Source organism: Acipenser ruthenus, chromosome 10 (genome assembly GCF_902713425.1).
Source record: "Acipenser ruthenus chromosome 10, fAciRut3.2 maternal haplotype, whole genome shotgun sequence".
NCBI lineage: Eukaryota > Metazoa > Chordata > Actinopteri > Acipenseriformes > Acipenseridae > Acipenser > Acipenser ruthenus.
In genome coordinates, this window is record NC_081198.1 from 11,332,809 (window position 1) to 11,360,123 (window position 27,315).

General features: G+C 41.1%; 1 protein-coding gene across 2 annotated transcripts in view; it reads right to left on the minus strand.

Moving 5' to 3' along the window:
- Nucleotides 1-27,315, minus strand: part of LOC117409579 (hemicentin-1) — a 92,303-nt gene that overhangs the window by 18,023 nt on the left and 46,965 nt on the right. For both annotated transcript variants that reach the window (XM_034015844.3, XM_059031736.1), the window contains exons 23-70: nucleotides 26,853-26,980; nucleotides 24,551-24,823; nucleotides 24,012-24,107; nucleotides 23,580-23,774; nucleotides 23,306-23,436; nucleotides 22,982-23,129; nucleotides 22,669-22,795; nucleotides 21,964-22,118; nucleotides 21,543-21,821; nucleotides 20,610-20,891; nucleotides 19,903-20,011; nucleotides 19,540-19,709; nucleotides 19,013-19,167; nucleotides 18,801-18,924; nucleotides 18,468-18,569; nucleotides 18,141-18,317; nucleotides 17,878-18,029; nucleotides 17,651-17,774; nucleotides 16,918-17,093; nucleotides 16,541-16,637; nucleotides 13,665-13,787; nucleotides 13,349-13,510; nucleotides 12,414-12,695; nucleotides 12,023-12,190; nucleotides 10,833-10,946; nucleotides 10,609-10,695; nucleotides 10,198-10,389; nucleotides 9,907-10,080; nucleotides 9,683-9,796; nucleotides 9,409-9,554; nucleotides 9,009-9,159; nucleotides 8,466-8,666; nucleotides 8,260-8,373; nucleotides 7,635-7,822; nucleotides 7,431-7,527; nucleotides 5,738-5,899; nucleotides 5,282-5,395; nucleotides 4,770-4,972; nucleotides 4,563-4,644; nucleotides 2,901-3,032; nucleotides 2,506-2,655; nucleotides 2,186-2,345; nucleotides 1,948-2,072; nucleotides 1,549-1,732; nucleotides 1,246-1,343; nucleotides 860-1,138; nucleotides 399-595; nucleotides 135-216 (exon numbers count right to left, since the gene is read on the minus strand). In XM_034015844.3, coding sequence (XP_033871735.3) covers nucleotides 135-216; nucleotides 399-595; nucleotides 860-1,138; nucleotides 1,246-1,343; nucleotides 1,549-1,732; nucleotides 1,948-2,072; nucleotides 2,186-2,345; nucleotides 2,506-2,655; nucleotides 2,901-3,032; nucleotides 4,563-4,644; nucleotides 4,770-4,972; nucleotides 5,282-5,395; nucleotides 5,738-5,899; nucleotides 7,431-7,527; nucleotides 7,635-7,822; nucleotides 8,260-8,373; nucleotides 8,466-8,666; nucleotides 9,009-9,159; nucleotides 9,409-9,554; nucleotides 9,683-9,796; nucleotides 9,907-10,080; nucleotides 10,198-10,389; nucleotides 10,609-10,695; nucleotides 10,833-10,946; nucleotides 12,023-12,190; nucleotides 12,414-12,695; nucleotides 13,349-13,510; nucleotides 13,665-13,787; nucleotides 16,541-16,637; nucleotides 16,918-17,093; nucleotides 17,651-17,774; nucleotides 17,878-18,029; nucleotides 18,141-18,317; nucleotides 18,468-18,569; nucleotides 18,801-18,924; nucleotides 19,013-19,167; nucleotides 19,540-19,709; nucleotides 19,903-20,011; nucleotides 20,610-20,891; nucleotides 21,543-21,821; nucleotides 21,964-22,118; nucleotides 22,669-22,795; nucleotides 22,982-23,129; nucleotides 23,306-23,436; nucleotides 23,580-23,774; nucleotides 24,012-24,107; nucleotides 24,551-24,823; nucleotides 26,853-26,980 — 7,481 coding nt within the window. The remainder of the gene's footprint in view (nucleotides 1-134; nucleotides 217-398; nucleotides 596-859; nucleotides 1,139-1,245; nucleotides 1,344-1,548; nucleotides 1,733-1,947; nucleotides 2,073-2,185; nucleotides 2,346-2,505; nucleotides 2,656-2,900; nucleotides 3,033-4,562; nucleotides 4,645-4,769; nucleotides 4,973-5,281; nucleotides 5,396-5,737; nucleotides 5,900-7,430; nucleotides 7,528-7,634; nucleotides 7,823-8,259; nucleotides 8,374-8,465; nucleotides 8,667-9,008; nucleotides 9,160-9,408; nucleotides 9,555-9,682; nucleotides 9,797-9,906; nucleotides 10,081-10,197; nucleotides 10,390-10,608; nucleotides 10,696-10,832; nucleotides 10,947-12,022; nucleotides 12,191-12,413; nucleotides 12,696-13,348; nucleotides 13,511-13,664; nucleotides 13,788-16,540; nucleotides 16,638-16,917; nucleotides 17,094-17,650; nucleotides 17,775-17,877; nucleotides 18,030-18,140; nucleotides 18,318-18,467; nucleotides 18,570-18,800; nucleotides 18,925-19,012; nucleotides 19,168-19,539; nucleotides 19,710-19,902; nucleotides 20,012-20,609; nucleotides 20,892-21,542; nucleotides 21,822-21,963; nucleotides 22,119-22,668; nucleotides 22,796-22,981; nucleotides 23,130-23,305; nucleotides 23,437-23,579; nucleotides 23,775-24,011; nucleotides 24,108-24,550; nucleotides 24,824-26,852; nucleotides 26,981-27,315) is intronic.

The following is a 27,315-nucleotide window of genomic DNA, read 5'->3' on the forward strand; positions in this document are numbered from 1 at the left end:
ATAAACAGGCACTTCCAAAAAAAAAAACTAAATGTAATATACACTGCTAATGCATAAACATTTTTCATAAATTATCTTGAATAAAGAAAAGGAAAGTCAAGTTTCTTTTCAAATTCAAAAGCAGCTTGACTTACCATGTACTCGTACTAGAAACTCTTTGTCATCATCTCCTGCAGGACTGGATGCCAGACATGTGTATCTTCCTGTGTCCTCCACCTGTAAAATAGGAGCAGTCACAGGCACTCTGCATTAGTTTGCCCACCCCTTACTTTGAGGGGTCATCAGATACAGCCTTCCCCTCATGTGCCCGACTATAGCAAGTACCATTATGCCTGTCATTTGTCATTTTAAAAAATGCACAAGACAAACCTGTTGCTGTAATGAAGACACATTAGTACCTGAGCGCTTGCTATACGGAGCACCTCTCCACCTCGCAGAACCCGAATGCCGTCAGTTTGAGGGAGGGGTCGGCCGTCCTTCATCCAGGTGAGTTTGGGGGCTGGGATCCCAGTGGAAATGCACAGCAGCTCCAGGGCATAGTTCACAATGACTGACACCTCCTCCGGAAAATCAGAACCATTGATACGGGGTGGGTCTGGGGAAGCATAAAACAATGATACATAAAACATGTGAAAACAGGAAGACGTCGGTACTGCACAGTCAGTGTGTACATTTTACCATTGTTTCACTGTTCTCTGAGTAAGTTTCAAGAACCTGTAAGCGTTAAATTCTACAGGAAACAGACTACGTCTATGCTGAATAGTTTACTGTTGAATGTATGCAGTACTCTGTACTGGGTGAATTCTAATTATGTTGACCACCAAACCAGCAGCTGTTGGAGTCAGATGCTTTGACTTACCCAGCACCTGGAGATTAAAGTGTTTGCTGTCCTCTCCTGCTTCGTTGCTGGCTATGCAGGTGTACCTGCCAGTATCCTCCACCCCTGTCTGGGTGATTTGCAGTGCCATGCCCTGGTTCAGCACAGTGGTTTGGGTGCTGAGCTGCAGGGGTAGGCCATCTTTCAGCCAGGCCAGGGTGGGTGTGGGAGTGCCGTCAGAGATACACAGCAATGCGGTGGGGTTCCCTCGGACCACAGTCACGTCCTCCACCCCCCTGGTGTTGTCTAGGCTGGGAGGAACTGATAGGGAAAAACAGAGTCAGAAAGAAAACAGCAACGTGCAGCTCTACGAATTGAGCTTTCACACTTTCATTTACTGTGCAATCCCACTGTGAGCTAAAACTCACCGTAAACCTGCAGGTTGTAATGCTTGTTGTCGACCCCTGCCCGATTTGAAGCTACGCAGGTGTAGGTACCTGTGTCTGATACCTGTGCTCTTACAATTCTGAAAAACAAAGTAAAACCAAAAAGTTATTAGCAGTGAACCAAAATGTTTTGGCTGTCTGTTGTGAATCTGGATTTATAATCGGGAAAAGAAAGTTTTTTTTTTTTTAATAGTACGTCATATCTGTATGCCTTTGACATTGTAGAGTCCTTGACTTTGTAGAGTGGCTCTGAGCATTGAGCCTGTGAATGGAAATGTAACACACCTGAGGACCTGCCCGGCGGAGAGCAGTCTGATCTGGGAGGAGATGGGCAGAGGGAGGCCGTTCTTCAGCCAGTTGAGCTGTGGTGGGGGAGAGCCTGTAGCTACACACTCAATGTTGATGGAGCTGTCCAGTATGGCAGTCAGCTCATCTGGGATTTTCCCATTACTCTGGATCGATGGAGGGACTGCAAATGAAAGGAAGATTGAAGCAGAATCAATCAGAATGCATTACAGTTTCACAGGATTTCCATCTCTTACAGTTTCACAGGCTTTCTATCTCTTACAGTTTCACAGGATTTCCATCAGTCTAAGGTGATTTGTCTACCTCCATTTTTTGAGAACCTTCACTTCATCAGCAACACAAATTTGCTAGCTTGTTCTCATAAAGACCATTGCTCACCATATACGTTGAGATTAAATATCCTGTCCTCTTCTCCAGCCAAGTTAGTGGCCACACAGGTGTACTTCCCTATGTCTGCAGTCTGCGCTCCTATAATACTCAGCATGCTGCCATCTGGGGAAACTCTGAAAGGACAAAGCAGCATTGGTCTACAGACTAACTATACATTGGCACAGGATCTACATGCCAAACACATCTTTACCATTCGTGTAACTCCATGAAACAAAGTCTTTATCACCTTATCCTTCTTGCTTCAGTCACATTCAGTTTCTTCCCATCTTTCAGCCACTTGATTGTGGGTCTGGGGATCCCTTCAGCACTGCAGACCAGCTTAACAGTTTCGTTTACCAGCACACTAACCTCACTGGACATCTCTGAACCAGTGATGTTTGGGGGGACTTGAAATAATAATACAAAAAACAAATTACAAGCACAAACACATCCAGATGATGTTTGTTTTTATGAAAACCACAGTTCTAAATGTATTCTTGCAAATAGACCAAATCTAACCACTTCCTCATTTTATGCACCTATCTTAGTTTTTAAAAAGTGTTGTACCTTGGATAGTTAGGAAGTAGTTTTTGTGTGCTTTTCCCTCCACATTTGATGCCACGCAGGTGTAGGTGCCGCTATCTGAAAGCTGAGAGCGGGCAATCTGCAGCTTACTGCCACCCGACAGAATGTGCATCTCCAGGGACTCGGAGTTTCCTAAAGGAAAAGCAAACGAAGATCTGAAGGAATTCCTAATTATTAACATTAAAGCATTAACTGTAAATAACAGCCATTTTACATTCTACTTGATATCAGTATTGAATTATAATAGTGCACAGAGGTCTGTTTCAAATTTAAGAAAGTGTTCTAGCAGGTGCTTGGCTTCTTTAACAAAGTGTAATGAATACCAACCTTTTATCCAGCAAAGCACTCTAAAATACTCTAAAAGAGAGCACACTGACCTATTGGTCTGCCATTTTTGAGCCAGGTCAGTGTGGGAGGTGGGATCCCCGTGGCGTCACAGGAGAAGGTCACTGGGTTACTGATGGTCTCCAGCACCTTCACATCTTTAGGGCCATCAATGCTGGGGGGGACTGGGACAAACAACACAGACAGCACTCAGGATATGCTTAGAAACCTGGATGTAGTGTTTAAAACAAAATCACTGCTTTATCAATACAGTACTGATCCAAATGAAATGTTGTATACCAGCTGTCCAGCAATGGAATAGCAATACTATATCATTTACAATTCTGTGATTTATTAGTTATTACGCTAACTTTAACCCTAATTAAGAAGTGATTGAAATCTTATGCTCTGAATTCAAATTCTCTCAGCTTGACTCGTCTTTCGGAACCTTTGCCACATAGTGTTTATATACAGACGTGCTCAAATTTGTTGGTACCCAAAAAACGAAGAATGCACAATTTTCTCTGAAATAACTTGAAACTGACAAAAGTAATTGGCATCCACCATTGTTTATTCCATATTTCATAGAAATCAGACTTTGCTTTTGATTTTTTATTCAACATAATATTGTAAATAATAAAACAAATGAAAATGGCATGGACAAAAATGATGGGACCGCTAACCTAATATTTTGTTGCACAACCTTTAGAGGCAATCACTGCAATCAAACGTTTCACTGTAGGTATGGTGTTCTTTTCTTTGAAAGCTTCATTTTCTCGTCTGTGAACATAGAGCTGATGTGACTTGCCAAAAAGCTCCAGTTTTGACTCATCTGTCTAAAGGACATTCTCCCAGAAGGATTGTGGCTTGTCAATATGCATTTTAGCAAATTCCAGTCTGGCTTTTTTATATTTTTCTTTCAAAAGTGGAGTCCTCCTGGGTCTTCTTCCATGGAGCCCACTTTCGCTCAAAAAGCGACGGATGGTGCGATCACAAACTGACGTACCTTCACCTTGGAGTTCAGCTTGTATCTCTTTGGCAGTTATCCTTGGTTCTTTTTCTACCATTCGCACTATCCTTCTGTTCAATCTGGGGTCGATTTTCCTCTTGCGGCCGCGCCCAGGGAGGTTGGCTACAGTTCCATGGACCTTAAACTTCTTAATAATATTTGCAACTGTTGTCACAGGAACATCAAGCTGCTTGGAGATGGTCTTGTAGCCTTTACCTTTACCATGCTCGTCTATTATTTTCTTTCTGATCTCCTCAGACAACTCTCTCCTTTGCTTTCTCTGGTCCATGTTCAGTGTGGTGCACACAATGATACCAAACAGCACAGTGACTACTTTTCTCCATTTAAATAGGCTGAATGACTGATTACAAGATTGGAGACATGTGTGATACTAATTAAAGAAACTAATTAGTTTGAAATATCACTATAATCCAATTATTTATTATCTTTTCTAAGGGGTACCAACAAATGTGTCCAGGCCATTTTAGAATATCTTTGTAGAATAAGCAATAATTCATCTATTTTCACAGCTTCTTTGCTTTATTCTATGACATACCAAAGGCATGCAAGTATACATGATAAAATAGCTTTTAATTTCATCACTTTTCAGGAGGAATGAAGCATTATTTCAATGAGCTGTAAGGGTACCAACAAATTTGAGCACGTCTGTATAACATTACATAAAGATTTTTAGAAATGAGCTTACCATAAACATTGAGGTGGAAATTCTTGTCGACCTGTCCTGCAATGTTGGCTGCTTTACACACATATTGTCCCGTATCTGATACCTGTAGAATAAAGGAAACATTTAGTAAAGGGCCAGGGTGTGTTCACAAGTAGAGGTTTATGCTTTTTTAAACCTAAAACACTGCATAACCTGAACTGCTCATTCTATGAGAGTGTCCCACTATACCTCAGCCCCTTTGATTTTCAGCATCTGTCCATCTGCCAGGACCTTGACGTTGGCAGACTCAGTGATTATTCGTCCATTCTTGTACCAGGTGATGCTGGGAGGGGGCACAGCGTTTGACTCGCACTCCAGTGTCACCGAGTTTCCAACTCGCACGCTCACAACAGCAGGGTTGTCCCCACTGTGGTCTCTTATACTGGGGGGAACTGGAATAACACAAGGGTCAGAATGCCAGTACACACAGAGGACCTGCATTACAGTTTGAAACAGCTGTGTGTTCTAAAGGCCCCCTCTGGATTCTAGTACAGGTTACAAACATTCTGTTTCAGCAATCCTAATAAACTTTTACATAACAACCCATAAAAGCAGCTAAACATATTTTCAGTTATGTTATCATGAATGACTGTATGTATCCAAAGAAAGACACTGGCTTGTGTGAGTGAGTGAGTGAGTGAGTGAGTGAGTGAGTGAGTGAGTGAGTGAGTGAGTGAAGCGGTAAATAAACAAACACCAACCAAACACAGTGAGGAAGATGAACTTCTCGTTCTCCCCGGCCTGGTTCATTGCTACACAGCTGTACTTCCCTCCATCTGACAGCTTCGCTCGCAGGATCTGCAAGGTACGTCCTCCTGATGCCCAACAAAGCTATGATTAGCACTCAGAGTCATTACACAAGAGACAAGGGACTGCATAACAGTACAGTACCTCCATTCCAGTCAGTTTTAAGGTCATAAATGAGGTGGGGGGGAGCTGTGAATTGGAAACGGGCCTCTGTGTACTGACAGGAAACATAAAGGTTAATAACAAACTGAAGTTATTCTTAGAGCAGCTTTATGGCTCTGCGTTTATCTAGTTTGTTTTCATATTGTACACACACACAAACAATGCTGTAGGATATGCAAGGTAGACAAGAATGCACATACTGAGAGTATTTCGCAGAGTCTAAACAGTAAAGATAAAGATTCACTGACCAGGCATTATAAGCGCGTTACTGTTCAGCTGCACTGGCTTCCCATCTTTCAGCCAGCTAAGGGTGGGAGGAGGGAAGCCTGTAGCCTCACAGGTCAAAGAGATGAAGTTATTCACCACCACCGTCACATTCTCAGGGTTCCTACCCATAACAGTGGGGGGCACTGCGAAGAGTAAAACAGTCACTCACAAACCGCACTGCAGGGTATTAAACAAGGCACATTCTACTGCTGATGGGAGCAAAGCCAAGTGGTCCTATTGAGATTCAGATCTCAGAGCCGCTCAGAGCGCTCCTGAACATTTTTCATCAGTGATCAGAGCGAGCAGATGGAATGGCCACCTGCAGGAAACAAATGGAGATGACAGGCAGGATTGACAAATACTTTTGTCAAGAACGATGAACTGGTTTCGACTTATGAAGTTATGTATTAATTGGTTAAATAAGATGGTAAATATTTTTGTTTTCTAATTTGTATCATTTAATTTCATTTTTTTAAAATGTAGAGCTGTTTTATAGTTATGAATGTATTATTATTAGTAGGTTTGTAGTATTAATATTATTCATAATTTTCATTATTAACGTCGATATTGTCGGTATTAAACACAGACAGATATGAGGTTCAGTCCAAACAGAGCGCCGAACTTAGCGAGGTACAGCAGGGGACAGTAACTTCACACGGGCCATTTTATCTACCATCACCTCAGAAACACAAACAAGCAAATAATTATTATTCGCCATTTTTAAAAGTTGCTCAGTGCTCTCGTGGAGCAGAGCGTTAAGTCATTTAAATCTGCACAGTGTGCTTTCTGAGCGTTCTCACTCTGAGCGGCTCACTTACTTAACGCGCCCACTGTTTACTAATTGTCTCATGCTTGGAATGTGCTAGAATTTGAAATTTCTCAAAGTTCTATGACAGTTAATTCAACAGTGGGAAGTAGCCTACTGAAAGAAGTTGATGCGGTTACTAAAACAGCTGTACCTCTTGATTGGTAGATGCCATTCCTGTTTTGATTTCATATTTGAATAGCTGAGAAGTAAAGGAAGGTATCATTTGCTCTAAGTATTTGTCTAACTTGTTGGGGAAGTGGACGGCAGTTATTTCTAAAAGGTCACAGAAAATAGTTGGTGCGGTTATTAAAACAGGTGTACCTCTTGATTGGTAAAAGTTATTTCTGTTTTGATTTCATATTTGAATAGCAGAGAAGTAGATGGAGATGTCATATGCTCTAACTTTTTGTCTTACTTGTTGGGAAAGTGGTCAAAGTAGCTGATTTGTGTCAAAAGTTACATCGTTTACAGTAAATAGAACGTTGGAGGTCTGAGAGTTTTTAAATAATGGGGAGCCTTAGAATGTTGAAAAATGTCCCATTAAAGTGAATGAAGATGGACAAAAGAAGGACAAAAAGCTTAATAGTTTAAAAAGTATAAAATATATCAAAAAGTTGTATACAAGCACACTATTCCAGACCGGTCTACACGTTTTAAAGTTTGAACAGCGTTTCTAGCTTAAACGGTGTAAGAGGAGTAGCGTGCCAAAGAAGAAGAAGAAGAAGAAGAAGTATGTCGAAGATTTAAAGTGGGGACTCTTGCTTCTCAAGCCCCACTAATTAAAGCTTTGCCTGCAAAGATTTGTTTGTCAGAATAGAACAAAGACTTCCAAAATGCACCTGGTACACTAGTTGAGAATCACTTACCGTGTACATTGAGGTTGAAATACTTCTCGGCACTCCCTGCCACATTCTCTGCCACACATACGTATCGCCCTGTATCTGTTACCTGAGCATTCCCCACCTAACATGAGCCAAGAACAATGCTATTAACACACAGCAGTAAATACACAATCTGGCATCACTTAATGAAGTATATGAAAGGCATTGACAGTAGAGTAGGCTGCTCACCTGCAGTGTTCTTCCATTGAGCAGCAGCTTCTGTGTTTTGCTCTCAGTCAGGGGCTGACCGTCCTTCAACCAGGAGATTTTCGGGGTGGGATTGCCATTGACCAGGCACTCCAGCATAGCGGTCTTGTTTACCAACACAGTGACCTCGTCTGGCAGGTCTCCATCTGCACCCCTGATGGAAGGTGGAACTGCAGACACATGCAAACCCTTTGTTAAATCCTCTGTGGTAAAATATTTTGAAGTTATGGTTCTGCTTTTTGGGTAAGGACAGGTGACAGCAAGTTAGGGTTTAGGTTAACTGTCATGGTCTTTGAAAAAAATACTAAATAATAACTTAAAGCTCCTACTAATGTAAAAAGGGCAATGTACAGTACCTAGAAGCCCTACATTTTTGGTGCCAAGAAATCAAATCTGGCAATCTCTTTAAGCCAAACTAGGACCTAAGTTACTCAGCAATCAGCTATATTTCTGAATTATACTCCATAACAAGTAATCTAGGCAGCAAATATACTATAAAGTAGCTGTAGTTTTATCATGGGTGTTCGTAGGCGGTCCTTTCAAAACCCCAAACGTACACTACTCAACAAATGACAGCCAACAATATTCTGTCCCTGATTTTACTCACAGAGAACTCTGATGTCATACTGAATGGAGTCCTCTCCCGCTTCATTCGTGGCCACACAGGTATACCTCCCAGCATCCTCTGCCTGAGCCCTGGGGATCTGCAACACCCGACCTCCTTACAGGAAGAAACAACAGGGAAGCAATATTACAAATGGGAGGTGTTTGCCATTCAAGGACAAAAACGTGAGCTTGGCTCTCATCCTTTACCTGGCAGTATCAGCACTTTGTCACTAGAGGTCACGGGTTTGCCATCCTTGTACCAGGTCAGAGTGGGTGGGGGGACGGCGTTGGTCTCACAGTAAAGGGAGATGGGGTTGTTAATGACAACGTCCTTGATATCAATGCCACTGATGCTGTCCACAGAAGCTGTGTCTTTGATTCCTGTGGGTTTCTGGAAACTTGGGGGGACTGCAGGTCAAAAAGAATATGTTTATTTGTCATTAACAGTTCTACCAGCTAGTCAGAAAACAACGCGATTAGTGGAGCCTACCCAGTGACCCCAATAAAATCCCAAAAGCCAGCAGCACGAAACTGAAACTTAAGTGGTTTTAGTTATCATAATATAATGTTAAAACACACACACGCTCCCAAGGAACACTGTTCCAGTTAACCGATCTAATTACCAAATGGTTACACCCAGAGACCACGAGAGGGAGCTCACTCAATTCAAACAGAAAAAATGGCAATATCTGTTTCAGCAGCAGAGTTGAGTGCTTTAAAGTAGCACTTCATATAATTAACACATTTTACCTTGTATATTTACATCAAAGTCCTTTTCGTCCTCCCCAGCAATGTTCGAAGCCACACAGGTATAGCGACCGGTATCTGACACCTGGGCTTTCCGGATCTGGAGAATACGTCCATTTGCTGTGATTGTAACATGGTCATCTGCTCTCAAGGGCTGTGAGATCAAAACAAACAGATTTTACATCTCTATTCATATTTCAGACTACACCAAATAAAATAATTGTCATTAAACTACAACAATAATAATACTACTACTACTACTACTACTACTACTACTACTACTACTAATAATAATAATAATAATAATAATAATAATAATAATAATAATACACATTTTGTTCCAAAACTGTTCAAGTGATAGCATTGCTGGTTATGTGTAAATCCATTAACTGTTTGATTTTACCTGTCCATCTTTATACCAGTTCAGGGTGGCAGTGGGGATGCCCTGAGCCTCGCACTCCAGAGTCAGGCTGTTGTTCACTTTAATCTTCACTTCCTTTGGAGAGAGGCCAATACCTGGGAGGTCATCTTTGCTTATCATAGGGGGGACTGGGAAAATAAACAGATAGTCAAACAACTATGATTTGTGTTTCATAACAAACACGTTGCTATTGGGTCCTCATAACAGATTGTACATAGAATCTGCACAACAGGAATTACCAGGGTGAGGTACTTACTGTAAACTTTGACTTCGTAATTCTTGATGGTCTCCCCGGCTTCGTTGGTGGCCACGCAGGTATACCTCCCAGCGTCCTCCTCTTGGGCATTCAGAATCTGTAGGGTGCGCCCACCTTTTTAGTGAACACATTGGGCTTATTAGTGTGGATGCTGATGAGACCCTGTCTTAGCCTATAACAGAAACCCTGTTTTAATGAAGCATTGCTGTGAATACGTTCCTCACCGGGTAGAACCCTGATGTTTCTGTTGGATTCGAATTGAACTCCGTCCTTGAGCCAGGTGATGGTGGCAGGTGGGTAGGACTGAGCCTCACACACCAGGGAGGTGGGGCTGTTCAGAGTCACCGTCACATCTTCAGGGGTCCCCTGCACGTCCACTCCAGCTATTGTGGGAGAAACTGCCAAGAAATAACATAAATCATGCTATGAGAGGATTCTAGTACTGTTTAAAGGGTACTGGGAAGGGTGTGTCATTCTTCTAGAGTGTTAAAGGGCCACATCTTTTGAAACCCTACCCAGCACGTTGAGGTTGAAATTCTTGCTCTTGTACCCGGCGGTATTGGATGCCACACAGGTGTATCTCCCCGTGTCTGCCACCTGGGCGTAAGAGATCTGCAGGAAGCGTCCGTGAGACAGGACCTGGTGCTGCTCATCCTCAACCAGGGGCTGCCCGTCCTTCTGCCAGCTGATCTGCGGCACAGGGTTACCTGCAGGTTGAGCACACAGCAAGATGTAAAGGGAGTTAGTGCAGCCGGAGAACAATGTAGATGTTGAGAAATTCATTATTAAATACAGTATGTACAGTATGATGCATGCAATATGAGATATCCTTAAATTTTGTTTAGCGACTAAACTTTTGATTACTGTAGCAAGCCTGCAATATCTGGTCTGGTTGTACTGCAAGCTAAACAAAGTCTAGAACTTACCTGTAACCTCACACGTCAATGTCACGCTTTGCTTCTCTTTCACTTTCACATCTTCCAGCTTCTCTTCATTACCAATGCTTGGTGGAACTATTTGGGGGACAAAAGATCATTTCAAAATCTTTACAAATCATGTCACACTGAATTCTACAGCGAAGAGCATTCTTTTTTTAACTGTTCTCTATTGGTTTATGCTTTCAGATGAGTGGCTCTGGTTGGACACATACCCAGGATATCAAGGTCAAAGTTCTTCCTCTCTTCACCAGCGGTGTTGGACACCACACACGTGTACCTCCCAGCATCCTCCACGGCAGCATGCATCAGTCGCAGCAGCCGACCACCTGCCCAAAACCGTGAAGTCTGGATCATTGTGAGGGCTAAAACAATACTGTACTGTGTGTAGCAGCAACTACATGGAATTCATATGTTTGTATCTGCTTGCTAATGTTTTAAACAGGCCCAAATGCAAATGAGTGCTGAGATTGATTAACTATGACCTGTGCTTAGCAGGTGACTCTAATCTTGACTCCAGTCTGGATCAATGAAGAAAACCAAAAAATCCTAATTTCCCTTAAAATAAAGCAAGATAAGTCACTGCATAAAAAACAAGCAAGAACTTGGTTATTCCAACCAAGCAGCAGTTTAAACAGAAAATCACAGGCATCTCACTTCTCAGTCCACTAGACTACAGTTAATGTGGAGCAGTGGAGTGGAGTGTAGAGTAGTGGTTAGGGCTCTGGACTCCTGACCAGAGGGTCGTGGGTTCAATCCCCGGTGAGGGACACTGCTGTTGTACCCTTGAGCAAGGTACTTTACCTCCAGTAAAAACCCAACTGTTTAAATGGGTAATTGTATATAAAAATAATGTGATCTCTGTATAATGTGAAATAATGTGATATCTTGTAACAACTGTAAGTCACCCTGGATAAGGGTGTTTGCTAAGAAATAAATAATAATAATAATAATAATAATAATAATAAGTAATAATTAATGTGCTTCAACACGCAGCTGACTGCACCTGAGGAAATACAACATGTGGGTAGAATAGTGTCATTTAAACTAGACAATTGCAGCAGATTCTATAGAGGCTACCAGTACAGGTAGGTGCCATTGCCCTGAGGTCCTAAGCTGAATGACCTGTCCTGAAACAGCTGATACCATATCCTACAACAACAGCACCATCATACAGCAGACAGAGTAGGTTTACCAGCGTCTATAAGAAGTCCTGCTGGATTGCTATGAATTTGAATATGCTCACCCGTGCACAATTATTTGGGGAAAACGTCTACTGCACTTTCAGTGGTACTGTATGTTTCTTTTCATATTATAATTATGTTTATGGGGCATATTCAGTAGATTGCATGAACAATCAAAATTCTCTGAGCCTGTTGTTTGTGAGGTTGAGTTGTGGACATACCAGAGAGAATCCTGATGGAGTTGGACAGGCTGATGGGGCGCCCGTCCTTGAGCCAGGTAATGGCGGGCAGTGGGATGCCAGAGGCCTCGCAAGACAAGGCAACAGGGTTTTTCACCACCACACTGATGTTTTCCGGGGACTTCAAATCTCCACTGATACTAGGAGGCACTGACAGGCACAAACAGGGGAGCAAGTTGTTCTCATTAACATCACACTCATCTTTTATTTAATATACATGATTTATGTTGGGTTTCAACACTGAATCTAACCAACTTTAGAATTCAGATATAAAAAATGAAACAAAAGGTAAAGTTTTTCAAAGGCACAACTAATTACATTAAACAGTGGTGAAAATGAAACTTTGTTTTTTTTTACTTTGTAATGTACTCACCGTGGACATTGACATCGTATTTCCTGTCAGCTTGTCCAGCCACGTTCACAGCCACGCACATGTAGCGGCCTGTGTCAGACACCTGGGAGTTCTTGATCTGCAGCAGGCGGCCCTCGTTCAGAATCAGCACCCCTCTGCCATTTACCAGGGGCCGGCCGTCCTTCAGCCAAGTCACTGCGGGCCGCGGGATCCCCTGCGCCTCACACTCCAGCGTGACGTCATTCCTGCGCGTCACTGTCACGTTACTCGGGCGGCTCCCGCTGTTCAAGATCGTAGGCCGGACTGAAGTATGTATACAAAAGTTCTACAATTTAGACATGTAAGCAACACTTCTGAATAGTATCATTCTCTAACAGGGTTGTCCCATCACAGTCCTGGAGGGTCAATGAGACAATTAACTACTTCAGCGTCTGGATGGAGGTTTCATTGGTTAATTAAGCAATTAGAAAAGGGTTGGAAGTAAGACCAAGAGTGAAAGGGACACCCCTACTCTAACTTAAGCTGAGAGGGAAGTGCGCTCCTAAATGTATGATCTACAGCACCTGGTGTTTCCTAGAGTTTAATGCAAGTAATTACCAACCCCAACTCTTTCAAGTGCCACCTGTTTTTCTGGTTTTATAGAAAAAAATGCACCAAAAAGTTCTTACTTGCAAACACCTGGCACCACATAAATCGTGTTTTCCATTTGTTCTGCATTATTATAAGACATAAATGATACTATTAATAATAAATACCAGCACATTTAATAACGTGTGGACGGGAATTTTCTCTCAAATCCTTCAAAAACATATATGCTATTACTGTGATAAGCATAGTAAGTCTTGGAGCAAAGTTCAGAAGGTAGCTGGTTCCATGCCATGAATGCAATGATTCCTCCCCAGTCAGTGTAATTTGGAATAGTGCATCATTTTAAGTAACTGCACAGTCTTCCATACCATAAACCTGCAGGTTGTATTCCTTCATGGTGTCCCCAGCCATATTGGAAGCCACACAGGAGTAAGAGGCAGTATCAGACTTCTCAGCACTGGAGATCTGTAGCTGTCTTCCTCCGGACAGCACTCTCACCCTGCCTCGGGAATCCGCTTTCAACACAGCACCTGCACACAATCAGTCAGGAAAGTCTCTTCTATTGGAGGGTAATTCATCCAAACAATCCAAGCAATACCATTTTGATTAATACATTGTATTTGCCTGGTGCCTTTTGTAATTCACATACTAGGTTTAGTAGAAATGCATCCAGGTGTTGCTTACCATTCTTTTTCCAGGTGAGGCTGGGCGGAGGGATACCGCTGGACTCACAAACTAAAGTTATGAGGCTGCCTTCAGTCACAGTGAGCTGAGAGACTTCATCGGAGTCCCGGATACTTGGGGGAACTGAGAATAGAAAGGATATCTTGTTTGTTTATATTCAACAAGTGGTGTGGAGAATTAAATGCAGACAATGCAGTCTTCGCACTGTATATGATTATACTGGGGAACAGTGACATTTAATATAAGTAAATGAGTCTATTTATTGATAATTAATCTTTTCTTTTGAACTGCTCCAAATGTAGCCGCATCAAAAAATATCAACCATTTCATCAGCATAGCTCAATTCAATGTGTAAATGTTGAATTGTCTAAATGCAGCCTGTTGTCACAATTGAACATTACCTGTCTTTACTGTGCATGTTTTTGCACATGATGTTTGCTTTCAAAACCTGAAACTGCATGCAGCCTTAGACTAGAGTGCTGGCAACCAGCAGCCTGAACAAGATCCAGACAGTAAATCCCTCACCTGTTTAAAAACCACAAAAATACACTTTCTAAACATGTGATCATGTTTCCCACCAATATGCCAGAAAAAGCGCTCTGTCTTTCCCGTCCCTTGAGTAACAAAAACTTCCCTCAATAAAAACTGGCTTGCAGTCCCTCTGCTCATTCTGTTCCCTGGACCTATCAGCTGTCTGTTTCTGTAGCCGGCAGAAGACTTGGGTCAGCAATGGAGAGCAAGATAAATAGGGTTGCTGATGGAGAGACAAGGAGTCTGGACTCAGATCAGAGGAATGGTAAACTGTGGTACATCACAGGTAGCTGTAATCCCTGAGGATGGATCTCTACTTGAAGTGAAAAGTGAATGTGGGAAACCTTCCCTTGTCTCTCCTGATTCACAAAACAGACTGCCATCTAATCCTTGCTAACAGCTCTCTCTGCTCAATTCACTCATCGTGTAACGTTCTGAATTTTTATACAAAGCACAGTAAGCCTTTGCTCTGAGAGTCAAGGGCTAAAGTGGTGGGCAGACATCACAGGCACCTGCACTTATAAACCAGTCCTGAGGCCATCTTCGAGGAATGTAAAAACATTTGGCTGACATGTTTGTCTATGTGCTTCTTTATATTATTTAGTTTTTGAACCCTTATTTAAAAAATATCAGCATTCAACAGTCATGACAAAAACGCTATACTGTTATTTACAATATTATACAATATATAATTCTTTCGTAACCTACAGTGTGTTGCCCTCTACTATAGAATACTAAATAATATTTTTGTTTGAAGTTATGGATTACATACATACATGTACCAATGCAGAACATAGCACCACTGACTTGTTGGACTTGTGGTCATCTTACTAAATAGCATACCACTGATGAAGGTAATAGATCTGTGACAGGGGGGATTCAGTTAAAGCAATATGAAATATCTTCCTGATCGTCACTAACTTAGTCACTTGGATTCCTCTTAGGTGGTATCTTTTTGAAGTATTTTAAACACTGAGGCTTTTAAAACACAGCTCCAGTGTTTAGTAACGTTCCATAGCTCTAAGATTTGAATAACTCTCTAGGCTGGTACAAGATCATAGCGCAGTGATACAAATCTAGAAATCTTAGCTTAGGTGTTCTTGGTCAATAATATTAATAATAATTATTCTTTTGGAAAACGGGAGAACGTTAAAATGTGCTGCCTTTCTTTGTCAGAATTTTCAGCAGCTGCCAGACTCTGTCAGTTGCTTTCAAATGTTGTCTGCAGTGTAACAATGCAAAATGATTGTAAGTTTTTTAGAAACTGGCTAGTTAACCTGGGAGAAACTATCAAACATGTGTTTCAGTTCCCAGAATTTGACGGTCAGCGTCAAACAAACAGAACCTCCATCAGGTTACAGTTAAATGAGTTATGGAAGCAGAACTTCAGCAGAGCCTCTGCCAAATGAGCCCTTAGTGAGATGTCAATGCTTGGAAAAATGAATGTTAAATCATTACAGCGCCACAGTTGACTGGAATTATCTCATCAAACTGCAATGACACAGCAACATAATAGTGACATCATTTGAAAAATCCCAAAGCCCGCCCGCTTGAAGAACATCTGCATCCAGTAAAAGGTCTCAGTGATTCACTATTCACTAATATATCAGCACTCTATGCAGCATGTTCTGTGGTATTGTGGTCAGTAAAGAAAATATTGCTCTGCCTGTTGGTACAGACTGAGATTACCATATATACGCTATACTATACCACGGGGGTGCAAGCCGCATGGAACACTGACATCTATAAGACATTTTTCAAAGAAAATTTTTCAAGAACTTTTTTCTACAAAGAGAGAGTTTTAATATACAGTACAAGAAGAAACTCTAAATACCAATAATCCAGTACAGTTCAATGCTTACTTGAATTAATAAATGAAAATAGATTTGAAAAGTTAAAATAAGAGTGGGTTAATGTTTTATGAACAGGGTTTATAGTGACATATAGTTTTATCATTATGAGTAATCTAATCCTGAAGTCCCTGAAGTGGAGAAATAAACTTTGGTGTCAATCGTAATGTTTGGAGCCAAAGCTCTAGCTCCAGCTCTGGTTGTCTTTGCCCAGCCAACCATAGACTGTTCACACTTGTCCACAGTTTTCTATTCCAGTTATCATGATTGTACTTGATCAACCACTGGATCTCTCTCTCTCTCTCTCTCTCTCTCTCTCTCTCTCTCTCTCTCTCTCTCTCTCTCTCTCTCTCTCTCTCTCTCTCTCTCTCTCTCTCTCTCTCTCTCTCTCAAAGATCTTACAGATCTTACCCTTGCGACAGACCTGGAAATACACCTGTGCTGAATTCAATTACAACTCAGTCCTCTCAGTTTTCATGTTAGAAGCACACTCACCCCACACATTCAGGTTATAGTTCTTCTCTGTTTTTCCAGCAACATTTGTAGCTTCACATGTGTACCGGCCCATATCCTGGACTTGAGCTCCATCAATCTGGGAAATAAATAAATTCATAAATAAGATATTATGTATTCTTGCAGAAAGATTATTAAAGTTAACCAGCCCCTGCACGTCCACATTACTTGACTGCTATAAGTTCTCATTCTTAAATCCAAACCCAGATATTATCACACTAACATTTTTGGAAAATCTATTGTGCTGTAATGACTTGGTAATTCCATGTCTCAGTCGTCAAGTTAAAATGATTTTCATTGTGTTGTGTTTTCAGTATTTTGCTGAAGAAGTTGAAGGCACAGTTATTGCTGAAAGTTACCTTAAGGGTGCTTCCATCTCCTGACACGGTGAGACCAGGTTTCCTAAAGAGCGGTCGTCCGTCCTTGAGCCAGTGGAGAGTGGGCGGAGGGATAGCATTGCTCTGACACTGCAGCACTACCATCTGGTTGATGACAACAGAAACGTTCTGCTCCTCCCCCATGATATTTGGTGGTACTGCAAGAAACGCCCCCCAAAAAAAGACTTGTCTTTCCATACATAAATAAAAGCTATGTAATACATTTTACATTGGTACACTTTGCTTTGGCCTCCTGTGATGCACATTCTCTTCTAAAGATAATAATAATAATAATAATAATAATAATAATAATAATAATAATAATAATAATAATAATACTCACTTGTCACTCAAATTCTGAATGTGAATATTTACTTTCATCAAACACAAATCATTTAATGAAAAATGCTTTAGTGTGGTGCAAAATACAATTTCTAACAGTCTATGGTTAATGTTAATTATAGATGCTATATTATGTTTTCAGTGTTGCATTCAATCAAAGTTATTTAGAAAAAAAAGATAATAAACTGTAACTCATCTGTAATCCTTGGTTTAAAACCAGCCAAGCCCAAATTCGAACACCAAAAAGTCTACTTTTAGCACACAAGTTAAAATTGGACTGTAGGGTAAGGGTTAGGGTTAGAGTTAGGGTTAGGGTTGTAATTGTACTGTACACACTGAATTTCCAATACTGATTCTCTAAGCACACACTCACCATAGACCCGAAGGTCAATGTCTCTTTGCTCCTCTCCGGCTGCATTCACAGCCACGCAGGTGTACTTCCCTGTGTCACTGATCTGAGCGCTTGTGATGGCCAGCACTCGGCCTCCGTAGAGAACCTGGGAAACATTGAGTGGAAAATAACAGTACCATCAATGATGAAGTCAGTACCATCATGATGAAGTCAATGAATTAATAGGTAAATACAATAAGACTTTTTACCTGTACTCCATCAGAGAAGCTAGAAACAGGACTGCCATCCTTGAGCCAGGTGAGGCTGGGGGCCGGAATGCCTCTTGTCTCACACTCCAGCCTCACAGGGTTGTTCACAATCACTGACACCATGTCACTGCTGCCTGAGATTGAGGGGGGTACTGCAGGAGAGACACAACCATGAGTCAGACAGCCATGAAAAACATACACTCACAAATCAAATACATGTACCGAAAATAAATGGCTTTTATGCTGCTGTCTTAGTTACTCACCATACACTTGGAGGCTGTAGACGAGCTCAGTAGTGCCTGCAGCATTGATGGCAGCACATTTATAAATCCCTGTATCTGACATCTGGGCATTGTCTATCTGGAGTATCTGACCACGGTTCAGTAACGTCACCCCAGCAGCACTGGTGATGGGACGGCTGTCCTTGTACCAGGTGATAGCTGACAAGGGAACAATAAACAGAGATGTAACACTTTATAACTGCTATAATGACACACACTGCTGCTGGCTTCACTGAAACATATGGCGAGACAAATTGTTATTTTTTCTCCCTTAGGTACACTGAGTCCAGCACAGCACATTCCTCTTACCTGGTAAAGGATTTCCGAATGCTTTGCACTCCAGCTGGATCATATTGTTAATGATGATAGTCTCATTCAGAGTCTCTCCTCCGTTTTCTATAGTGGGGGGCTCTTGTGAATGGGGGAAAATGACACGTTAGTTGTAATGTGTAAAGCAAGTAACAGTTTTATTTATTGTATACGATTACCCTCTACTAATTATGCATCCCCTACATGTAATGCTCACATAATCTGACTGACATTACATGATTTATAAGAACAATCTGAAGAACTTTTAAAGCCAACCCACATTTAGACAGCTTGTGATCACTTAATAAAAACACAGCAGTAAAGGGTTCTTACCTTGCACGTTGAGCCGGATGTGCTGTTGTGCCTCCCCAGCAGCATTTGTTGCCACACAGGTGTATCTGCCTGCATCCTCCAACTGAGAATTCACTATCTGAAGCACTCTTCCTGCCGACTCTAACTAGAGAACACAACCAAAGAGAGAGGATTAGAAATATTTCATCCTTGCCATCTAACTGTTAGAATTTAACAGTTAGGATCCTACTTACCTTTATGTTTCCACTGGCAGTATTGACTGGGCGTCCATCCTTTAACCAGGTGATTGCTGGATTGGGAATGCCACTGGCTGCACACTGCAGAGTTATGGGTTTGTGTACCACCACAGAGCGCTCCGAAGAGCCTGTCGATTGGATTGTAGGAGGAACTGCATCCATGTACAAAGAAAAACAAACAGTTATTTATTTGATAATCATTCGTCAGGATAAGATAAGCTCTCTGTAAGAATGCACTCCCTGTAACTTCAGGCTTTATATGAGTTTATTACCACAACTAGAAAGCCCTTAATCACTTATTAATATATAGTTAGAAATGTAAAACTGTACACAACTATTGCATAATTATGTGTAATTATGATATGCAAATTACTAGTCCTTAACTGTGCATGTCAAAAAGCAGTGTTTGTGAAAAAAAAGAAAATGATTTATTGTTAGAAATAGTTTAGAAACCAGACACAAAATGAATGTTGCTATCTATTGTGTCTCAACATAAATATAACAAGTTAATTGATTTGTCATACCAAGAACAGAAACATCAAACTCCCTCATATGGTCCCCGGCTTCATTGGTGGCCACACACTGATAGCGCCCAGTGTCCGAGACTTGGGCACGAGCGATCAACAGCTTGCTCCCATTAGACACAATCTTCACCCCTTGCTTCTGTCTAACTGGTTGACCATCCTTCAGCCACCTACAGCGATGGAACCAAGAACAACCATCAAGAAAAAACAGGAAGACAAGAAGACAGACTTATAAAATATATGTAAAGCTATATCATTCCACTGTTCTATGTACTGAATGATGCATTGCTTGGCAGGTCCATACTAGAGATATCTTGTCACAATATAAGTTAAAAAAACTGAAGCATAAAAAGGATGGCTCACGTGATGTGAGGTGGGGGTGTTCCTCTTGCACGGCACTCCAGTTCCAGTGGGCTGTTGAGGATGACAGTAGTATCTGTGGTCTCATCCCCCCCTTCTACAGATGGTGGAACTAAATAAAGCAAAGAGAAATAAAGAAGACACCCATCAAGCTAAGCAAGTTTATCTGAAGACAAACCAAGCCTGCATCATAGTCATTGAGACAGAAATGTTTTAACTGGTGTGAAAGTTAAACAATTAATTTCCATTCATAAATAAAAGCTGTGTAGTTTTTTAAAAAACTAATGGAATTAAAATATATTGCATTCGTATGAAAATGAAAACCTAAGTAAACAGTACAGTTAATGGATAGGGTCCCACACAGACAACCCATATCCATGTGGTGACCTGAAATGGCTTTCTGTTAGCAGCTATTGTTTCACATACACGCCAACAGGAAAGTCAAGGCGTTGTTAAAATAATGTACTGTATTAGGTCATGTCATTGTTATTCATGAGAACTGAATGAACATTATCCATGGCAAGAAAAAAAAAAAAAATTAATAAAGTACAGTCTGAGACAAAATCTTGATCCAAATCTTCATCTTTCGTAGGCTTGGATAAGGATCTGCTTGAACTTGAACCTTTAGATGTACCAGACTTAAGAGTGTCTGTTTTAATCTTTGTTATCACTGTTTTATCACCATCAAAGATTCTAAAGACATAACTTGCCTAAAACATTGACGTTATATTTTATCTCCTTTTCACCAGCAACACTGGTTGCCACACACACGTAACTCCCGGAGTCTGACACAGCTGCGTTCAGGATCTCAATTTTCTTTCCCCGCTTGAGTATTCGGACGTTGCCGCTGGTCTTGACCGGTGCTCCATCTTTCAGCCAGGTCAGCGTGGGTGGCGGGTGTCCCCCTGCTTCACACTCTAGTGTCACCGAGTTACTGACTAAGACCTTCTTCTCTTTGGGGGCGTCCGAGTCTCCTTCAATTGTGGGGGGAACTGCAGAACAACAGGAGACACTGCTGTATAACACACCTTACCAATTAAGAAATCTTTCCTTTTAAACAGACCATGTGCTGATTTCTCACACTCCAAATGGCAAAACTTTCACTAGGTGAGCCACTGGGAACAAATAGACATCTTGTGGCAGGGCAGAAGGCCTGCTGCTATAAATAGTGTGTGTGTGAGTATGTAAGGTTGGCAGAGATGGGGTTAAATCTGCCCCTGGCAGCAATCACAGGTGTGGCCATTCCCTGATAGGTCATTGAGTGCTAATTGGAGAGTGGCCACATGTAGTTAAGGGAAGGGAAATCCTTTGTCTGGGAGAGGCAGTTAGGTGTGTGTAACCTGTGTGTTAAACTGGTTTGTTTTTAGTAACTGTTCAGTGAAAGTGAATGTCCAGCCTGACAGGAGTGTTTACGGTATTGTTTTGTTTGAATCTCTATTTTTGCCCTTGTGCCAATTTGTTTGCTCCTGTGTTTGTTTTTGTGTTTAATAAATGTGCGCTTTAGCATTTGAACTGCAGCTTTTGTTTCTGGATCTCTTTCCTGCTGGTAACAGCCTGCTCCATGATGCTACCCTGTCACACATCTATATTAGCATTAACTTTTATTAACACTGCATATGAATTTCGTTCCAGTGGATAGTTACCATATACATCCAGTTCATAGGGCTTCTCAGCATTCCCAGCAACACTAGTCACACGGCAGGTGTAGCGGCCATCGTCAGACACCTGCACCTGAGGGATCTGCAGGAACTGCCCCCTGTCGACGTACAGAGCCTGGGGACTGGAGGTGAGGGGGCGGCCGTCTTTGAACCAGGTGATGGCAGGCAGGGGGACCCCTCGGGCCTCACACTCTAGTGTCACTGGGGTGTTGAGGAGGGCCGACAGCTCAGTGGTCACATTACCCCCTTTAATACTGGGGGGCACTAAGAGAGAAATGAAGATCAGAGATACATCCGAAAATGATTGTTCAAACTTACTACTTAATGTTTTTACAACCATGTGGCTTACAAAGCTTGTGTTGGTCAGGATGCTGGAGGACTATAATTGAAGACAGCTATAACTTACCGTAGACGTTCAGTTTGAAGTCCTTGGTCTGTTTCCCGGCAGTGTTGGCCACACTGCACTGGTACCGGCCCTGGTCACCCAGACGAGCGCTCTTGATCTTTAGCACCTGCCCTTTGTTCAACACCTCAACGTTGGGGTCTCCCAGGAACAATAGTCTGAACAAAAACATTTCCTAATTATTTCACATTTCTTAATTTCTCATCTATTGAAACATCAGACTTGTCTGACTGGCCAAGGTAACCTTTGAAATCTAAGAACCAAACTGTGAAATGCTGACTACTGATTGGTTCAGAACTTTTTAAATCTGTTTGAAGGTCAGGTTATTTAAAATAGCTTTAGTATTTCAAATGCCTTTTTTTAAATGTTGGCTTTAATGTAATTAACTATAGAAGTGTTTACATTCCAGCATTGTGAGGGCTCAGGCAGTGGGGGCCTAGAAGCAATAGGAAATGTGGGATTCTTCAAACAGAAATACAGTAAAGATTTGCAGAAACACAACAGATTTCTGATGCAAAGTTTAACATGGTAACTATGGAAAATGCATAGATTGATCATGGGAGAAGCATGGAAAAACTGGATATTTACTGGAGTGAGCTTTTATAGGGGTTAAAAGGAACCTATCCCTATCAGAACACTTTCACAATGCTATTTGACTGCAGTAGTTACATAAAGGGATTCATGTCAAACTCAGAAGAAGATACACACTTGTTGTCCTTGTACCACTGAATGGTGGGGAACGGGACTCCTTTGACCTTACATTCCAGGCTGGCTTCATGGTTCAGGATCACAGAGACCTCACTGGTAGAGGCAGAATCAGTTATACTGGGTGGAACTGAGTAAAGGAGAGAAACACAGTCTATTAGCACCAATATGATTAAATATCTAGCAGAAATTGTTGTTTTAGATTTGTCTGGTGATTCTGATGATGTAATGCACTGCTTTGCATTGTTTGTGGACGACATCAAAGAAAGAGAAAAGACAGCTGAATATTCCAACTGAGAACTTCAAGTACACTTACCCAGTACGTCCAGGTTAAACTGCTTCTCAGAGCTTCCGGCAATGTTGATGGCCTTACAGCTGTATCGGCCTGTGTCTCTCGTTGTTGCCTTCAGCAGTCTCAGGGTTTTACCTTCATGGAGGATTTGAACAGCACTGCTTCCAACAACCTGCAAATAATATACTGACCTTCAGTATGTCAAATCCCTGAATATTGATTTGATTATCAATATATTGATTGATTAATACTGTAAATTATATATATATATATATATATATATATATATATATATATATATATATATATATATATATATATATATCAAAACAGAAGACTACCACATACAGGCACACCATCTTTGAACCAGGTGATAACGGGAGAAGGCGTTCCTGTCACGTCGCAGAAAAGACTGCTGGGCTGGTTCACCACCACTGACACATTGTCTGGCTTCTCATTATCACGCACATCTGGGGGAACTGCAGTGAGTCAAAATAGAGGGTTAGCAAAGAGCTCTGTCACTGAGTGCACCTAAAAGATGCTGATTGGGTAAACAGAAGCATTCTGCAATTTACATTTGGAAAAGTGTAAAAGTATTAGCTGTCACATGCAGCAAGCTCACCGTGCACTTTGAGCTGGTACTTCCTCTCGGTGGTGCCAGCGTCATTGATGGCCACACAGACATACTCGCCGTTGTCATGTGGAGACACTGAGGCAATGATCAGCAGTGTGTCGTCATCCTGGATCGACACACCTGGCTCGTTGCCAGTCAACTCCTGCCCATTGCGAAGCCACTTAATGGTGGGCTTTGGGGTACCTAAAATGGAGTAACCAAGTTACAAGGAATGTCACAGCCAAGGCTTGTATAACATGAGACTTAACTTTTTTCTCAGTTATTCTCAGATTTTAACAAAAAAAAAATGGGTTAGTTCCTTCATCATGGTTTCATCAGTATAAAGGCTCCAAAGCCTACCTGTTACAAGTAGTTTTGTAAGTGGTTTAGCTTGTAGCTGTCATACATATACAAGTCTCATCTGCTCAAGGTCCTACTTACCTTTAGCCGGACAGGGGAATGCAATGCGCTGGTTAGCTACCCTCTCCTGGAATGGGGTGTTGTATGGGGGTTCCAGGTCTTCAACAACTGGAGGAACTATAGTACAAGAGTACAGAAACAGTACCTTAATTCTGTCATTTTTCAACCTGCTATTGAAGACTAATCCCTCTGTTTGTTCACCCTGTTAAAGGCAGTTACTTTATGATATCTATGTATGTAACTAGCTTATAAAGAAACTGTGATGCAAAAATTTCGTTTTGATGTTTTTTAACTCAAACAAGGTCCCCAGGAACCAAATGTGAAGTTTCACAACTTTCCACTTTATCAGTACTACCTGCTTATGAAACTGTCTTACATTCAGTTCACTATTTCCATTGTGCCAATTGCTATGGATGGTGAAACATCAACATTCCAAATGGTTTAATTTAATTAAACTAAAAATGCTTGGTTGAGCAAACACTATGCATAGTTTGCAATGTGGAAATCCACTAAACTACACTTTTTTCATTTGAAACAGAAATGTAAATAAAGAAGCCCACCTTGAACCTGCAGCTCGATCTCTGCCTCATCCCGGCCAGCTGTGTTGCTGGCAATGCACTTATAGAACCCGGCATCAGAGAGGGTGACCCCCGAGATGGTCAGGGTGCCTTCAGGGGTATTGCTGAACTGTGATCCATCCAACAGCAGGGCGAGGCCATCCTTCAACCAGCTGACTACTGGAGGAGGAACTCCTTGGGTAATGCAGGGGATGTCAATGGTGTGCCCAACTTGGACTTTGATCACACGAGGGCCAGCTTGGATCTTTGGAGGCACTGAATGTTGAAAAGAAATCAAAGCTTTAGGCGCTAACATTTTTTTTCCTAAAATGAATCCATGCTGAGTAATGTACTGTGGCTGAATTAATCCTTGAAGCCATGTAACAGTAACGCATTTGGAAACAAGACAACATGGTGTTGTCACAGTTCTGGTATTTTTAGCGGCCCCATGAATCTATTTTTCAAGTTTATAGGGGTCTGCAGTAACAATATGTTCAAAGACCATGATATTGCATTAAAATACTTGGTTCGGTAGACATAAGGTAATTTATATCAAACAGGTTTTTTCAGCTTTTAAACAGATGCTTAACTTTCTTAATACAATCAATACACAACAGTATAACAATGGTGGGGCATAAATCATTTTAAATGGATGGAGCACCACACATAACCTAAAGTCAAACTTGGAGAGAAATGTGGGAAATAATCCAAGCCTTACTCTCACCACTAAACTAAACTTCACTATTCACAAAGCAATTAACTTCAAAAGAGAAACACGCAAATTCATGCTACAAAACTAGAAATTAACTTTAGAATGTATAGGAGCATTTGGATTAATTTCCTGGGTAGATCATTTCAAGAAAAATGGTGCGATAGTTATTTTTTCAGAACACTTATTCATAGTACAAGATACATTGGTAACGTTTTATTTTGAGTGTCTTAAATAAGCATTTAATTAATATGCAATTAACCATTTGCTGAAGTGTAGTTACATGTTAATAAACAGTCAATAGATATGCCATGTATGTGTGTATCTATCATTAGATTGCCATTTTAGCTCATATTTAATATGTATGTTGAGTATGTTTTTTGAGACTTGGTTTCCTGCTTCAATACAAAAAAAAAAAGATATACAAAGACTAGTATGTAGCATTAACAATATTATTCGATAAGTTACCCACACATTTAAAAGCACTTGACGTTTTCAAACTGTGATTGTGATCGCGTGAATAGGGTATTAGTAGCTTTACATACCAGTCTTTGTGCACTGACTGGCTTATGAGCAGATACATTTTGGAGGTACTCATGGTCCCCAGCAGAATAAGTTGAAAGGAGATTAGCAGCAAGTATTTAGCAATGCACGTTCTCTTCCCTCATCCACGTTTCAATTTTTTTTTAAAATCACCACTGGCCTTTTAACAGGAAACTAAAGGAAATTGGCCACATGATAAGCACAATCTGGCAGCTTTACACACACACACACACACACACACACACACACACTCACCAGACAAAAACCTGGTGCCAGGCCAGCTAACAAAGTGCTACTATTAGGCAGCCCAAGCTAACAAAATTGTCTATTGGAAGCAGTTTGTCCAGAGTTAATTGTTCCAGTACAGAGGCATCAATCCTGGGAGCCCCCTCTGTCCCATTACCCAACACTATGTTGACGCCCTGTTGGGTTCCCCTTATACTGGACTCAGATAGCTATGTCGTTTGGTACAATGGCAAACTGATATATAATACAAATAGGACCAACACTAATAATTGTAGTGATCTGTAATGTTCCATACTTTTGTTTTAAACTTCTTTAGTGTCATCTAACTCTTTGCATGTGCTGTTTGAAACCCAGTTGAGTTTTTAACTCTTGTAAATCAATGCTTCTGTAGGTGACACTGCTTTGAAAACGAGACTGAACTGATGCTTTAGAAGGAAAAGCTTGATTTGAATACATGTGTGGTCCAGTGGTTAAAGAAAAAGGGCTTGTAACCAGGAGGTCCCCGGTTCAAATCCCACCTCAACCACTGACTCATTGTGTGACCTTGAGCAAGTCACTTAACCTCCTTGTGCTCCGTCTTTAAGGTGAGACGTAATTGTAAGTGACTCTGCAGCTGATGCATAGTTCGCACACCCTAGTCTCTATAAGTCGCCTTTGATAAAGGCGTCTGCTAAATAAACAAATAATAATAATAATTAAAAAGAAACAGTGAAAAGGGCTGTTATGCAGAACAAGTTTTTGTAGGCTATGAAGTTCAGAGGATAACAAGAAAAAAACATGGGAGTATTTAAAAACAAAAACCCTTACCATTTACATTGAGTTTCACTGCCTGAGTAATGTTGCCAGCTATGTTTGTGGCAACACACAAATACATCCCGCTGTCTGACACTCGCGTCTCAATAATCTTCATCGACCCAGAAGGGAGCAGGGTGTGCCTGCAAGAAAAAATATATACATACTGTAGATACTTAATTTAGACATTTAGAATGAAGGGCATTTAAAATTAACTGGTTAGCAATTAAAGCTTTACTGTTCATGTCTACTGTCAGTGGAAAAACAAGGTATATTTCACTTTAAATTAGATTCACAGTTCTTACAACTGCAACCATATGTTCAATAGCAGATGCAGTCTGTTCTGACTAAACACAGAATGAAACAGCAACCCACTGCAGTACTATTTTTGTCTTCAGAGTGTATTTATTTGTTCTATGTTGTCTATTCTCAAATAGCTATTTCTTCAATGGTAATTTTTGCCATTTTACTTTTCAAT